The sequence below is a fragment of the Mchenga conophoros genome, linkage group LG16 (assembly GCF_057382185.1).
Source record: "Mchenga conophoros isolate Kocher_MC1m ecotype Shallow Benthic linkage group LG16, M_conophoros_male_GT1.1, whole genome shotgun sequence".
NCBI lineage: Eukaryota > Metazoa > Chordata > Actinopteri > Cichliformes > Cichlidae > Mchenga > Mchenga conophoros.
The window spans coordinates 8,960,039-8,976,030 of NC_140541.1; the positions used below are offsets into that span (position 1 = coordinate 8,960,039).

Genomic DNA, 15,992 nt, shown 5'->3' on the forward strand with positions numbered 1-15,992 from the left:
GTTGCTGTTCCTGGTATGCACTTACAGTTAAAAATAACTCTTGCCCCTGCAAAGTCAATACTTTGCGTATCTGCATTCTTTTTCCACAGTGTGTCACTGTCACTGAAGTGTGCTTGGCTGTGGACATCATTTTCACACTTTGAAAAAACACTTGAAAGGAATGCGATAGTGTATTGGAAAACACTCCTAATTCACTTCATATTATGCCCACACTGAAGGGAATATATACATACATATTATATGTATACCATTACATATATAGGACCACTTTAAACATAGTAAATGTCCCTCAGTAGTCATGTAGGAAGTGTTTCTCACATCTGTAGGCTGACAAGTGTAAAGTAAAATTATTAATATAAAAGATTCAATACTGTACACAGGCTGTATAAACAATCTTTCCAGTTAACATAAGTTATGTTACAATTTACATTTTCTAATTTAATGTGTTTTATAATTTTGCAGTTTGAAACTATTATGTTATATATATATATATGTTGCCAGTCAGCAGTTTAAAAGTCACCACAAATCATGTCAGATTCTTAATTCAGTGCATGCTTATACTAACTTAAAATGAGAGATTATCTGTTCACTTAGCTAACATTCATAATTTTATGTCTGCAACAAATTAGAGAAATCTTACACAGAAGGGTGCTCATAGAGAATGCTAAAACCAAAGCTCTTTTTCTCAAATTAAAAATGAAGCAATTGAGAAATTCGCCTACATTTATTGCTTTCTTCTTTTGCACGTGATCCACCTCTCCGACAAATTGCACTGAAAACACACTCTCCACCCTGACGGGAGGAAAAAGCACGTCTGGCTGTAACTTTTATTGCACTGAATTTAAAGTCCTTTTTTTGATTACATTATCTCTGATCATTTAGTACTGCAAACAGTGTGTCTCCTTATTGCCAATATTGATGTTTGGCTGATATATTGGTTCATCACTCACCGTACCCTAAAGGAAATCATAGACATAAGAAGCCCAACTAGCTTTCATCTGCTTTTATTCACTAGGATTCAGATTGCTGTCCTCCTGTTAACCAGAGACAACTGGCAGGGCAACAGCGACACAAACAGCCAAACGGAGAGAAAGAAAAATCAGTCAAAAACTGGAAGCACTGTTGCTGAATATATGGAGTTTTGTATTCTTGTACCTTGAAAATCAACACTTCTTAATATTAATTTCCATTGCAAAGTTTTAATTTTAAAATAGTATTCATTCTTATTTTCACTGAGCAATATTCATATAGACTGATATTTAGTCCCTGTGAGCTGTCCACACACTGAGAGCCGGATATGTGAGGCGATGTTGGTGTGTGTTTATACCTGAAATCTGACCTGAGCTGCCATCCTACTTATTGCAGTGTCTCTAAATATGCACCAGCAGAGCCACACTTCCTGCGAGCAAACTGGACTCAGTGAAGCCTGTGTGAAACTCTGAACCCCCCTGGAGGAACTTCTTTGTCAGATAAAAAAAAGTGGGTGACACTTTGTGAGTCTCTCTGAGATACTACTTGTTATAGTCCCTCTTCTCCCTCCTGTTTCCTGCCTCCCTCTCCCCTCTCTGTCTCTCTTTCTGTTATGTTAAGTAGCAGGCCTGCTTTCTGTCTGCCACTCTGTCCTCCTTGGGTTTCAATTCCAAACATGGTTATCCTTCTAGGGCCCTATCGACTCCCCCCCTCGCCTCCCTTATCCCTTTCTCTTCCAGCTGGTGGCTCTACGGTGCAGGCCAGAGGGTGAGAAAAAGAGACAGAAAAGCACAGCAAGAAAGACTACGGGAAAACTTGGAAGGGAAAGACGGGAGAAGCCAGAGGAGAGAGGAAGGGACGCATGATGAGAGGAGAAGAAACAGAGGAAACCCATTCCAGCTGTGTTTCTGCAACAAATAGAGTCGTGATAATATCTTCATGGTGAAGAATTTTCTGCCGCTGCACGCCAAGGGAACAAGCAATTACCTCTGACATTTTTGGTCAGTATCAGGCTGTTTATTTTTAATCAAGCTGTAATCCAAACAGATGATCTAGTAATAGGACAGAAACAGCACTTAGTTTGAGTGGAAAACAAGTCTTATTGGTCCCTTCTTAAAAAAAAAAACCCCACAAAACAAACAAACTTTGCTTTGTGCACCAAGAACCTTTCCAGAACTTATTCGAAAAGATTTAAACATGAGTGCAGACAACTCTAGCCTGCTGGACAGCCTGCTCTTTCCCCCTCTCTGCGATGGCTGGAGCAACAACACAGAGGGAGCCATCTACCAGTTGGGTAACACCATCCTGTTTCTGGGCTACATGGGAGGAAGCGGGGCCTACGGGTGCCTCTTCATCTTCGGCTTCCTTTGTCCCGGTTTCCTGTGTCTTCTTCTGTGGGGATTGCTTACAGTGTGCGGCCTGGATGTCTTCACCTGGAACCTGCTTCTACTGCTGGTCTGCTTGCTTCAGCTCTGTCACCTCCTTTACCGGCTGCACCAGGAGGGCATACGAGGTGAGGAGCTGGCCTCCCTCTACCAGGCGGTCTACCTGCCCCTGGGCGTGCCTGTCCAGGTGTTCAAGGAGATTGCAAAGGCTTTTGAGAACAAGGTGCTGGAGCTGAAAGCAGGAGAGACTTATGCTGTGGAGGGAAAGACCCCCATTGACCGGCTCTCCTTTCTGCTTTCTGGAAGGTGAGTGAGTGGGCAATGTGTTTGTGTGTCTGTGTGCACAGACGATTACACTTTGACACACATCTCCAAGATGGCACGCACCTAAAGTGTGGCCGTAAAACACATGTAGCACTACATTTTATTATATCGTCTTGTGATGCACCACTTTAAGTTGCCAAGATCCCTGCTTTATGACTCCTGGTGGAGGCGTTTTACAGAAAAATCAGGCTAATGAAGTGGCAATCAGCAGGAAAAAGCTAATCCGAGAGCTAATAAAAAGAACTGACACAGTAATATTCATACATAAAAATACAAACACAACCTATCTCAAAATGTTGTGAATACACACATAGCTACTGCTTTTACTTTTTTTTGGTGGTATTCATATCTTCGATTTTGCTAGCTGTAGTAGTGTTGTAGAGTGATTGTTATCACGGATTGTATCTTACTGTATCGCATCGAGGGTTCTGTGAATCCCCAAACACCTGCATGATAAAAGAAAAATACTTGTAGGTAAAGCTCTTTTTAAAAGTAGAAATAAGCTGCAAACACCAAATCTGTATCACCTTTGAGGGTGATGCAGGGAACATGTTGGAGACTGTGAGTCTTACCAAAACTGCCATAGCTGTGTGCAATGAACTTGCAGTCTCATTGTCTTTGAAACGGTTTCTCTAAAGATGGTGGCCACCTGCATTTAGCTGAAACCAGTTGCAAATCAAGCAATATACCAATAAAATGGCAATTGGGCAGTCGTTCTGTGATAATATGGCGATTAAATATGAAGAATCAGCAAAAATCCCAAAATGATACAGGGTCTCAGTGGTCTTTTTGCAATATATTGGAACATAATTGCAATATAACCAGTTGGCAACCAGTTGATTCAGCCTTTCTACAGTATTTAAAACATTACTGGTGCAAGCTGACTCAGACTAATTGCAAACTGTTGGCAGTTTGTCTGCATTTATAAATTAGAAGGCAACGATTTGCAAACCTTCTCTAATGAATCTGAGTGACTGCAGTCAGTCAGAGCTGGACTGTAGCTGTGTTGAGACAGGTTGCCTTCCACCAGGTGACCTGTCCATTCACCTTGCAATCAAAAGTGGTTGACCATTTGGTCTGTGCAACTACTTGCAATCAGTCTCTTTAGTGTAATCAAAGGGCAGCTACCAATTTCCAGTTGCATTGAGGTTGCTGTTCTATTTTTAATCCAGTGTGACCGAGCCTTTGCCCAGTTACAGAGCCACTTGGCATGGAACAACAATAACATTCATTAGAATTCAATTTTCACTATTTTTCAAGCTCTGATTTCTTCTCCTTTTTCTCTGTTTTTTTAATTTGGAATTTATCTGCTTAAATGTCCTCGCTGGTTAGTAAAAAATGATGAAAATGAGGGCAATGATAATAAAACAATACAGTAGTTTTGTCTGTTAATTAAAAACACAGAGCACCCTAACCAACAGTGATGTTAAAAACAAAAACTTTGCACCTTTATTATTGGGCCTATATGCACATGCAGGCTAACAGTTGCAAAGATGCTGTAGTATTCTTTATTTTCGATGTAGAAACTCAAATGCATGCAGACACAATCTCTGAGTGCTTTGCATTGTTGTGCAGACATTCTGTCCACATACTGCCACAGAGTGTTGAGATAATAAAGTCACTTTAGTAGGCAAAGTTAATAAGAGTGCTGTAACAGACCGAATAAATGAAGCAGAAGGTGCTTAAAGAATGTCAATTTATACCGCAGGCTTACATTTTTCCAATACTGGGACCCCCCCCCCCCCCCCCCCCCTCTCCATAACATCACATAAATATTTAAAAGTAAACTTAATTAATGACTCTGAGACTGTTGGCAGTACATAACCGTCAAAGGAACTCTGTCCTCTTCCTCCAAACATCCTCAAAGCAGAGCTGCATTAGATCTCACAGTCCTGGAAGCGACACAAGAGAAATGTTGTAAACAGAGTATTTTTGTCTGTGACTCACTGGTGTGTCGTCCCCCTGCTCACTGCCAGCTGGTTAAATCATATCTTTGTGCTCCCGACAGGAGAGTGACACTGACTGCTCCTCTTACCTTAAATTAAATGTTGGCCACGGTGCTGACAGCTCTGAGTTTACAAGCCAAATTTGGAACTACGAGCAAATGAGCTAAACGTTTCCTTTCTTACGCTGTGAATTCTTGGCAAAGATTTCCGTTTTATTTTTCTATTCATCTGCATCTTCTGATTTGCCAGAAACACGTATTATTACTGTTGTGTTGGAAAGCCTTTCTTTTCTGTGCAATTCATGAGTAATTTTCAAAGCCAGATGCTTGATATGGTTGTATTCCACAGCCAAATACATATGTGACCTCTCATTTAAAAACAGTGGACATAAATCTGCATCTTTTGGGAAGATTTGGAAAGGTTTAGCAAGTTGTAGGAACCTGGTTTTATGTATTTGCTCCCCTTCAGGAACAACAGTTAATCAAATCGGGGAAACAGAACTCTGGAGTAAGCCTGTGTCCACAAAATCTGGACCATATAGTACATATGCCAAAGTGCCAGCAGTGCACTGACACTTTTAAAATGGGATTCCCCAATTGAAATACCTTTGGTTGTGCCTTGAGGGTAATTAATGCAACAACACTCTGGAAAATAGCTTGCAATTAACACCTATTGTTTTGAAGTGTCTAAATAAATGCTTCTAGCAGTTTTAGCACACAGTAATAGGCTCTAGAGAGAAATCCATTAACATAATAACAGTGATACAGCTTTTTCCAATACAAATGTCTTTGTAATCTGGGCTTGCCTTAGCTTGCCCTCATCAGGTTGTAGTGACTTCAGATTTGACTTTAGATTTAGTCAGATGACCGAATATACACGATAGTCCCATCATTGATATGAACACGTTCAGCCTGCAGTGAATGAAGAACAAAACACAATAAAGTTGTCGTGCATAGAGAAATAATTGGTCCTTGAAATGAAAGAATCATGTGTTAATTTAAAACAAACAAACAAACAAAGTAGTAGTGGTGCCGCAGCACATGTGGGAATGACTTGAATTAAAATCTTTTGCAAGAAACCTCAGGACAAAAAATCCCTGCACACGATTGTTTATTAGAGCTGCTAATTCTAAGTAATAGGTCCCGTTTCTCAACCTATTTGAAAACTTACTTCATTTGATTAGTAATAACATACTTAACCTCTGTCCACTAAAGTCCGGTAGCTTGTCTGCGGCAGGTATTTCTGCCCATATCCACCTCCAGCGTCTTAGACCTGCTGTGACCTCCAACTCTCTCTGCTGTCATTATCACTTCTTAATCCCGTTTCCCTTTTTAACCTTGTATCTGTTGCTCTCTGTCTCAGGATCAACGTGTCTTTGGAGGGCCAGTTTCTGCATTACATCCACCGACACCAGTTCCTCGACTCTCCCGAGTGGGAGTCTCTTAGACCAAACGAGGAGGGAAAGTTCCAGGTACAGTGTCTTTATGCATGCTCAATCATCCAGGTAAGGAAATCCCAAAAATCTGATTCTGTTCACCTGGACTTGGCATTTTTTAGCAGGTGAAACGTTTCGTCATTCATCCAAGTGACTTCTTCAGTCTCATCTGACTGCAGGTTTCCCCACCTGTACATTTGCATAATGACCAACACTAGCATCACTGACCAACAATGGGCTGTGAGGTCAGTTTCTTGATGCTAATTGCCCAAATTGTCATGACCATTGATCAACAACCAAATACAGGACACTGATGCAGTTTCTGCTTAATTCTGTAAATCTCAGGCGTGGAAGTAAAATCAACTTGAAAAGCTGTCACTGAATGAGCTTGAATGAGGAACCAGAAGTGGATATCAAGTTGTGTTTTTTGCCGTCCATCACACTCAGCATCTCACTGATAAGCTGAACAGGGAAAAGCAGGGAAACATATCCTGTTGCATTTGATTGGTTCAGTTAAAGTAGAAACAAGGCCTCGAAATCTTGTTGGACGTTTGGGTGGTGCTTTAGTTTTAAGGGGCTTTCAGACAGGGAGGGTGTGCCATCTGATGAGGTGGACTAATACAAGCAGAGGTGTATGGGCTGCTTTCATTATCATTTAATTAGCAGTTTTTTGATTTATTTATTGTGTTTAAAATGTTACAAAACGGTAAAATATAATAAATGTCACCCTGAGGACATTATTTAATTAGATCAACAGTTTAAAACCAAAAGATATTTAATTTACCATTATATTTAAAAGTATCAGCAAATACACTGATCATTTTAAAACAATTATAATTGCACTTGTAATAAATAGTTATATTTTACGAATTACATCTAGTAGCTTTTTTTTAACCTTCAAGGCTACATTACAAACCCAACTGTCAATGAATGAAGTAGAGTGGCAAGGGAGATCTTATTCGCAGCTCTTCGGATACAGGAGCTTGGTGAGGAACTCTCAGTGTGACATTTTAACACAATTACCCATTTAGCAGGCTCAGAGTAGTCCATAAACTCAATATAATTCACAAAGTGACCTGCTGTGCAGGCAGTAGTTATTATAAGATAGTCAGTGTGACTTCTGATTTATGCATTAGACTTTGATAAATATTGGCTTGTTATTTTGTTTAGTCTTTTAAAGCACAAGTCATAAGATCGGGGTGGCGCTGACCGAGGAACTCAGGAATACTCACATCCAACTTATCAATAATGAGTTAGCCACAAATGAAGTGTACCTATTAATTATTCTACTTTAAATGTGACATTAAAATGTAGAAAATGTTCTGCAATAAACAACTGACTGAGACGATTAACTCCTAAAAAAATGAAGTCACAAAGCTACGGTGACTCTGAAAGATCAAACGCACTGCAACCGAAGAAAACGTTGTCAAATAGAAAACACTCCAAATGCAAAGGAAGCTGAATAAAAAAAGATGAATTAATCACAGCATAAGTGACAGAACAGGCTAACACTAAACGACTGATAGCAAAGATGTTTCCACAGTATTACTTCTCTTGTGTTTTGTATGCTTTGGTAGCGTTTTTCTGTTTGCTGGTGTTTTCTTAGGTTGCAGTGTGTTTGACCTCTCAGGCCACCAAACAAATCTGAAACACGTCCATTTTCTTACAGACATCTATGCAACTGGACTCTCTTTGCAACTAGGTGTCGCCCCCTGATGGTCACTAAAAAGAATCGAGGTTTCAGGCACTTACACTTTTTCTTTCTTTCTTTCTTTCTTTCTTTCTTTCTTTCTTTACATTTATTTTACCTGGAAGCTTTGTCAGTATGCGGTGCTTTGGGAATGAGAATATGTCGGTGAGGCTATTGCTCCAGTGCTTGCAAGCAAAACCAGAGCCAGCTTCTAATGACGTTGTTCCATGCTGCTAATAGTGGTCAAATGTTCTAAAGTGCCTCTTTTATACACTGATAGTATGGTGTGTCATTCATTCTGCCCAGGTGACCCTGACAGCAGAGGAAGATTCCCGTTACATCTCATGGCGTCGCCGCCGCCTCTACATGGTGATATCAAAGGATCGCTACATCGCCCGTCTCTTCTCTGTAATGCTGGGACACGACATTGCTGAAAAGCTCTACAACCTCAACAACAAGCTCTACATCAAAAGTGGCGTGTTGTTGGACATCCGCCTGCCAAGCCTCTACCACGTGCTGGCTCCTGCCTCGCAGGGCAGTGAGGGTGGCAGCGGTAGTGATGGAGGCCCTGCCAGGGAGCAACAAACTGAACAGCAGTGCCAAGACCCAGAGCTCACCTACCAGATGCCTGACAGATCTAAACCTCAGCCTCTCCAGCCCAAACCTCAGGGACCAATGAAGACAGCCGTGGAAGAACCCTTGCATGACCCTTATCACCCTTCCTGGGCGTCTGACCCGGAGCTGCCCATTGGTGAGGACTCCACCAGCCTAGTCCTGGAGGACTTTGCTGATGTGGCGGGCTCCTTAACGGATTATGGCAGTGAGAGGGAATATTTGAGGTAGAGAGGGAGGGTGCTGGAGCTAACACACGGGGGCACCACTTAAGCTACATGTAAGTACCGCACCTGGGCGAAGGGTTGCATGGGGTGGTGTGTGTGCATGGAAGGCTTGTGGTACACATTTGTTACTAACCCGGCTTTGTGTTGCAATATAATCATATTAATCATTATAATGATAATGACTGATATGATAATTAATATAATCATTATTTTATTCAACATTAGTGGACCTATTACTCTTACTCCTCATTTTTGTCATATATATGTTGGTAGATGGCGGATGCTCTTATTAAACAAGTCTCAAATGAGAAAGTCATCAAGTAATCCTTGTGAGTCAAAAGTTGAGGGCAAGAAGTTTTACCCATCGTGGATCTTTATGATGTCAAAGAGAGAACATATTCATAATATGGTTATCGTAGTCCCACCCATGTGCTGTTTAAACCTTCTGTTTGTGAGGAGTAGCCAGTCAGGCACTAAAACAACTTGTTTCAGAGCGTGGATGAACTGAGGGGCTGCACAAAGGCCCAGTGAAAGATACAAGGATACAGATGTGTTTGGATTTTTGTAGGGTCTTTACCTTTCAAGATAAAGCACCTTGAGATGACTGCTGTTGTGATTTGGTTCCATATAAAAATAAAACTGAACTCAATTCTAAAGTTTATATCCAGGCATCATGGGCATGGTAATTTTGGGCTTGATTTTTTTTTTCCAGAGTGGAATGATTGTACAGCACACGTCTTTAATGACAATCAAAAACAAGAATTGGGTGCACAACTTTGAATTTTGGATACATACAACCCATTGACAAGCTTCTGGCACAGTTCTGGTTGGGTATTTGACCACCTTTCTGGCTGATTTTAAATTGCTTAATATCCTGGCATGGATCTGACCATTAAGCATGAGGTTGAGGTTGAAATCCATTCCAGAATCTTAATGTTAGCCTGATTTATCCCTTCCAAGTTGAAGTTGAAGAATCTGGAGATACTCTTCCTTGTTTATTATTTCACATGATGGTCCAACCATCTTGGTTGACAGTTGGTAAAGTGTCTTTAGGTCTGAAAACCTTGCGACTCCTGTAAACATACCTCGTCATTGTGGAAAAATAGTTTAATCTTTGTCTCGTCTGAACAAAAAACTTTGGCTTGTTTATGTGAGAAGCTGCAAATTTCAGTCAAGCTCATTTTGGAGCAAGGCTTCTTTTTGGTCATGACCCTGACCCTGAGATGAGAGGAAGTTGGTTAACAGTTTGCAGTTTACTTCCAGAGCTTGGCAACATGATGACACATTGAATAAATGGTCTGGTTCTTATATATTGCTTCCACTTTCACTTGAGCACTCAAAGTGCTCTGTAACTTGAAAAAGGGGAACAGCTTGTACTTTGGTACTGTTCTTTGAACTGATGATCCTGGAATCTGCAGTTGTTTAGAAATTGCTCCATTAAGTTTCTGGAATGGCTTTCCCAAAGCCTTGACCTCAACTTTTGAAATTTGTTGAATACACTTAAAAACTGGGTCTGTGCCAAGACACCAACCAATTTCAATGAACTCTACCAAGTCTGACAAGAAGAGTGGTCACATATCCACATAGTTATATGTGAGAAGCTTATTGATGGCTACCAAAAGCATCTGGTTGAGATTAAACTTTTAACATTTAACCAAACATTAGTAAACGGTGCATGTATACTTTTAACCATGTGTTGATTAGAGAAAAAACAAAAAACAATCCATCCAATTCTTGTTTTGTAAAGACATTAAAGAGCTATTCTACCCTGGAAAAATAACAGTTCACATCTGCCTCGACATCAAGCCCATGTTGAGTGTATGTAAACTTCTGACCACAACTATAAATATGAATTATTTTGATGTGTAAACAAGGAAAATCTACTCTAGTAGAGTCTCAGAATAAAAATATGAGTCCATTTGAGTGTTTGTTTTGGTTGTACATTCATTTTAAGTATTTCCATTTTCACTGCATTTAACAAGAATTAGTGTGGTTTTAATTTTACCTTATTTACATTACGACAGATCAACAGCTCAAATGACCCAAAAACACATTCAAAGGTTAATTATATAAAATCTGACAAGTCTCAGCCATCCAATATTCTGCCTAGATGTTCATGGATTAATAACAATAAATTATAATATTATTGTTAATAATTATATATTATATATTAATTATATATAATTATATTATTAACACACTGAAGGGAAGGGAATAATAAATACTTTTACTTTGAAAGTGCATAAAAGTTTTACATGTAAAGTTATACATATATGACTTTGTATTACATATGTATTCTTTTGTGTTAAAGTACATATGTGAAAAGTATGTGTGTATATATGACCTAAGAATATCCTAAAAAGAAAATCACATTTATGAGGTTCAAAGTTCATTTTTTGACCTCAGAAACAGGAGCTTGGAAATTCAAGTGAAGGTGTTTCTACTTAAACATAAAAAATCAAATCAAAGGTCTGTAATTCCTTGACAACTGGACACGTTTTTCTATTATTAAATAGATACATGTGCATTATTAGCAAATGTGCTAAGATTAGGTCAAATTGAAGGCTTATCAATTAGAAAAAAAAATTAAATTACAGCTAGCACACAGTTAATAGTTTGGATCGCTTAATTTAGCCAACATTTGTTCAATGCACCATCACATCATCCAGCACTAGCGAAACAGGTGATTTAAAAGGTCATTTTGCTCTAAAGTTGACTCTTTTCCCCTTATTTCATTTATCTTGAGAGGAATTCTTTTGCATTTAAAAGTATTCAACATATACAATAAATCTGACTAATCATTGCACTTGTATTTTTTTTGTTAAAAACTTTCTAACTAGTTCATGCTCATGGTAGATTGCCATTAAATGGTGGCTGGAATTCTTTTCTGCTGGCCTCCTCCCATGCTTTAAAATCAGAACTCCCTCCCTGCCAGCTGCTATGCATTAGTGTGCTTTGGCCACACAGCTCACATGCTTAGTTATGTCTGGCACAGTTAGCAGAGTTAAACTTGTTCTCTGTAAATAGTGAAAACACTTTAACAAATGAACATAGAGTGGGCCCACTGTGGTTGTAGACAGTCGATCGGGCCTTGTGTGTGGGTGTATTTTCCGTGTGTGTGTGTGTCTGTGGGGAATTGTTTCTTTACTTTCTCATCTGTCTCATTACATGATGATGAGGCTTTGTTGAGGTTGGGCAGGCACCAGCTGTGTCCTTATCTGACGAGGATTAGAGCTTGTAAATTTAGGGGATGTTCAGAAAATTCCGTGCCATGCTATTAATCCAGTGTCCCCACCCTTTGGCTTTCTGTCTGCTTATCTGTTCACCCCTCCCCTCCATCTCTGTCTGCCCTGCCCAATCACAGGTGGAGGATCACGTTTCACAGCTGGACAGTGGAGTCAGTGTCAGGCTTGGGTTGCACAGCAGCTGTGAAGCAGCAGGTCAAATCTGTCATAGCTGCAGCATACCTCTCAGTTCAGATTGGAGTCAATGACTTCAAAGCGGGTTGGACAAGCAATCATATGCTCACAAAATTTCAAAAATCAGGACACTACAAGGAAAGAAATCCTCTTCTTGCACACAAATGTATCATAGTCATCGCATCTGTGGGTCTGTGTGTGAGTGGATGAGCAACCGTAAACTGAAATGGAACTGAAGAAAAACACAAGCCGTTTGCTCCTCTGAATCACAGCAGGCAGTGACCAGCATTCAACATTCACATTCATGACATTAATAATATGAACACAGAACAAGTATACTGCAGATATTTGCCGTGTAGTGTCTGGCTATTTACAGGCAAGCACAGTAGTTTCTTGAGAGTGTAAATGCTAAAATCCACTCAAGTATTCAAGAGGGAAAAGGGTCAACAACCTTTTGAACAGGGGTCTCGAACTCCAGACCTCGAGGGCCGGTGTCCTGCAGGTTTTAGATGTGCCCTTGATCCAACACAGCTGATTCAAAAGGCTAAATTATCTCCTCAACATGTCTTGAAGTTCTCCAGAGGCCTGGTAATGAACTAATCATTTGATTCAGGTCTGTTGACCCAGGGTGAGATCTAAAACCTGCAGGACACTGGCCCTTGAGGCCTGGAGTTGCCCAGCCCTGCTTTTGAACCTAGACAAATGGAAAGGTTTAATGCATGCCCATTATTTTGTTTTATAACCTACATGATAAGGGCATCAAGGCAGCTAGTGCAGTGACCATAGGGTGCACATAGTCAATTCTATATAGTTAAGTTAATTAGCATTTAATGAAATTATGACCAACCTAGGGAATCTCAGTTTGGTTCTTCTGGTATTATTTTCACCCGTGACTCCTTGCAGCAGTTTTGGGGAACTCCAGGCCTCAAGGGCCGATGTCCCTGCAGGTTTCAGATCTCACCCTGGGTCACATGATTAGTTCATTACCAGGCTTCTCGAAGTAATTTAGCCATTTAGATCAGCTGTGTTGGATCAAGGACACATCTAAAACCTGCAGGACACCGGCCCTTGAGGCCTGGAGTTCCCCGCCCCTGACTTAGTGCCACAGTGTCTCTTTGTACTGCAAAACTGTAGCGCTAGATTGGCCATCCTTGGGTATCACAGAAAAGAAATACTTGGGGCAATCAAATATTGACAATTTTTCTTGCAATTAATGAGGAACTACAAAGGTAGCTTTGAGTATTTTGGCACACACTGAGACAGATTTCATCTCATCTGTGCAAGAACTGTTACATCTGTGTGGCTTACATCAAAACGAAGGCCAAAGGTGACAATTGGTGGGTGTTATTGCCTTTAGAGTTTTATGACAGAAAAGCTTCCTAACAGCTGGTTAACATCATGAAAAGGCCCTAGTGGTTTTGGTGCCTAAATCTAACCACAAATTAACTGAGAAAAAAAAAAGCCAACCACGTCTAAAATAGAAATAAGACCAACATTTAGTTTCACCAAGGAAACAACACTGCTGCAAAAATCTAGTGCTTGTCAAGGGATCCACTACAACCAAATGCACTCTGTCTACTAGTAAGGCTTTTTTGGCAGACATCCCTTAAACTTCTCTCAGCAGCCAGTTGGTATCCAAGAACATCATGCCACGTGTGATCCTGTTACAAGAGTATCTCTAGTTTGCTACTTATTACTGTTTCACTTTATAGGAGTGCAACATGTTTTCGTCATCTGTAATGCAATTAGGAAATTGGTGTGGACACGAGTTTGCTGCAAGATCGCATCCATCTTAACTTAATGGAACTAAATTTAAGCTTTGATGTTGGCTTTGCAGGAGGTGATGGGAATCTACCACCTCGATTCCAGAGGGTCAGAGCGCCGCTGGCTCCCACTGAAACCCCTAAACTGTGAGACGTCTCTCCTGGAAACACTACTATACCATCTCCTCCTCTTTCTCTGTTCCTGTTCTTCAGTCCAGAGTATGAAGAATATAAATTCTTAACATTTAACTATTTGAATTAAAATTTAAGTCATACAACAAACCTTACTGACATCTTTTAACAGTTTGACATATTATTTAGGAGTGTTAACATTTTCCTTGTTACCATTTAGTCTTTAGGCCTTTAGGCCATGCTATCCCAAAATACAGTGACCCTGAGAGCGTAAATGACCTACAACCTAAGACAACACTGGCAAGCACAAAAATGCTGCAAAAAGCCAAAACAAAACACAGAAGTTGAATAAAACATGAAGGAAGTGAATAAAACTCAACAGATATTAAAGTAGAAAAAAACAAAATCTCACAACATAAGTGTTTTTTGGGAGACAATAATTTGTGAAAGTGACAGAAACCTAAACATGAAGGATTGCACTGAGACTCGTTTAAAAGAAGCGGAAAATTTATTTGTGTTGTGAGGGAGAAAAGTTGGAAGGTAATGTGTTTTAATCGCATGCTTCATACAGTACTGTAGATACATGTTTGCTACTAGCCATAGTAGCAGAAGTCAGGTTCAGTGTGCGCCGGTTATTTTGTTGTAGAATTTTGCAGTGATCCTACGGCCACAGTACACGGTGCACATGGTCAATTGTGTGTGTGAAACAGCCAAAATTATGCTTCACAATTAATATTTTTATGCTAATTAGCATGTAATGCAATTATAGCTAAGCTAGTGAATCTCAATTTGGGCCTTCTCGTATTATTTTGCTTGCGATGTTACTGACCCCATTGAAAAATGTTTCAGTGGTAAATCTCTTCAGCAAACAAAAACTTATTTCTGTCGTGAGGGAGAAAATGATCCAGGTAATGTGTGTTTTAATTGCATGATTCATGTAATACTGTAGCGACATGTTTGCTATTAGCCGTTGACTGTTAGCTTGGCACTTTTGCAGCTATTCTGTCACTTTAATGTCTTCCAAAAAACAGTATTTTGTGAGGGTATTTTTTGTTGTTGTTTTGGTAAGCTTTTGCAGTGTTTTTCCACTTTATTTTTTTCTGTTTTGCTAATGCTAATTAGCGCTTCCATTGTGTTCTTTTGTGCTTTTGCTACATTTTTCCATTTGCTGGTGTTTTCTTCAGTTGCAGTGTATCTGATCTTTCATGGCCTCTCTACCACGAGTCTGAAATCTGCCTTTAACATTTTAAATACAATAGACTATAAAATCACATGTTTAACAAATTAAAAGACTCAGAGAAAGATCTCTCCAGCAGACATGCTATCTTGCTGATATTTTATCAACATGTCCTCATCTATGAATTAGGCCCCAAATAAAATCATATTTACACTATCATATTGATTGGCACTGTAGAACTGAGGACAGGCAGCCTTCACTTTGTTACCTACCAGCACATTTAATGTCTAAAATGTCATTTCATATTATGTGACTAAATTTGCTTACATTTCAGATTGGAACTGTTTTTTATTCAGATTTGATTTTCACGTGATTTAATGTTACATTTCACTTTGGAAATTTGCTTCACAAATAAATAATAATTATTTTAATGAATGTTGATGTAATGTAGGAGGGTTGCTGCACATTTTCTGGGTCTGATTTTAAATAGCTTTGACAATACATGATTTAAGTTATGAAACAGCTTAACATTGGCAGATGTACATTACAATCAAATCTTCCTTCAAGCTCTGGAAAGCATTTGGCTTTGTATCCTTGATCTTTTCAGACCTGTCTGGAACATTTTACCTGCCAACTGGTTCTGTTGTCTTCTACCATTTCACTGCAATGTTTTGATGTGTCATGTTTAGATTAGTGATCAGATTACCAAATTCATCCTTTTACATGCTCTCTGGTGGATATATATTAGAAGCCTGATTTTTTAAAAATGTTTTTAAACATTGGTGTGTTTAATACACAGGCATAATGTGAATCACGGTATTTGTGTGTTATTGAATTCAAAAGACGAGTGATGAGACTAAAATGAAGTCTAAGTATTTAGAAAACATTCTTTCATGGGGCCAAGATTTCTCCA

The 15,992-nt window shown here is 39.5% G+C and overlaps 1 protein-coding gene across 2 annotated transcripts; it reads left to right on the forward strand.

The window, feature by feature from the left end:
• The first annotated feature begins 1,702 nt into the window (after window positions 1-1,702).
• popdc2 (popeye domain cAMP effector 2) lies at window positions 1,703-14,308 on the forward strand. Of its 2 annotated transcripts, none has more exons than XM_085250398.1 (4): window positions 1,703-2,660; window positions 5,987-6,095; window positions 8,056-8,500; window positions 13,845-14,308. In XM_085250398.1, the coding sequence occupies exons 1-4, from the start codon at window positions 2,167-2,169 to the stop codon at window positions 13,919-13,921; spliced, it is 1,125 nt and encodes a 374-aa protein (XP_085106524.1). In that variant the 5' UTR covers window positions 1,703-2,166; the 3' UTR covers window positions 13,922-14,308. The 2 variants fall into 2 exon arrangements, with proteins under 2 accessions (XP_085106524.1, XP_085106523.1); XM_085250397.1 differs by having other exon boundaries at window positions 1,705-2,660; window positions 8,056-8,641.
• The last annotated feature ends 1,684 nt before the right edge of the window (window positions 14,309-15,992 follow it).

What these genes read in the sequence shown, in the direction of transcription:
- popdc2 (XM_085250397.1), top strand. Translation starts at nt 2,167, where the DNA reads ATGAGTGCAGACAACTCTAGCCTGCTGGACAGCCTGCTCTTTCCCCCT. An exon ending in TCCTTTCTGCTTTCTGGAAG is followed by an intron (nt 2,661 to 5,986) that starts GTGAGTGAGTGG and finishes TCTCTGTCTCAG; the next exon opens with GATCAACGTGTCTTTGGAGG. An exon ending in ACGAGGAGGGAAAGTTCCAG is followed by an intron (nt 6,096 to 8,055) that starts GTACAGTGTCTT and finishes CATTCTGCCCAG; the next exon opens with GTGACCCTGACAGCAGAGGA.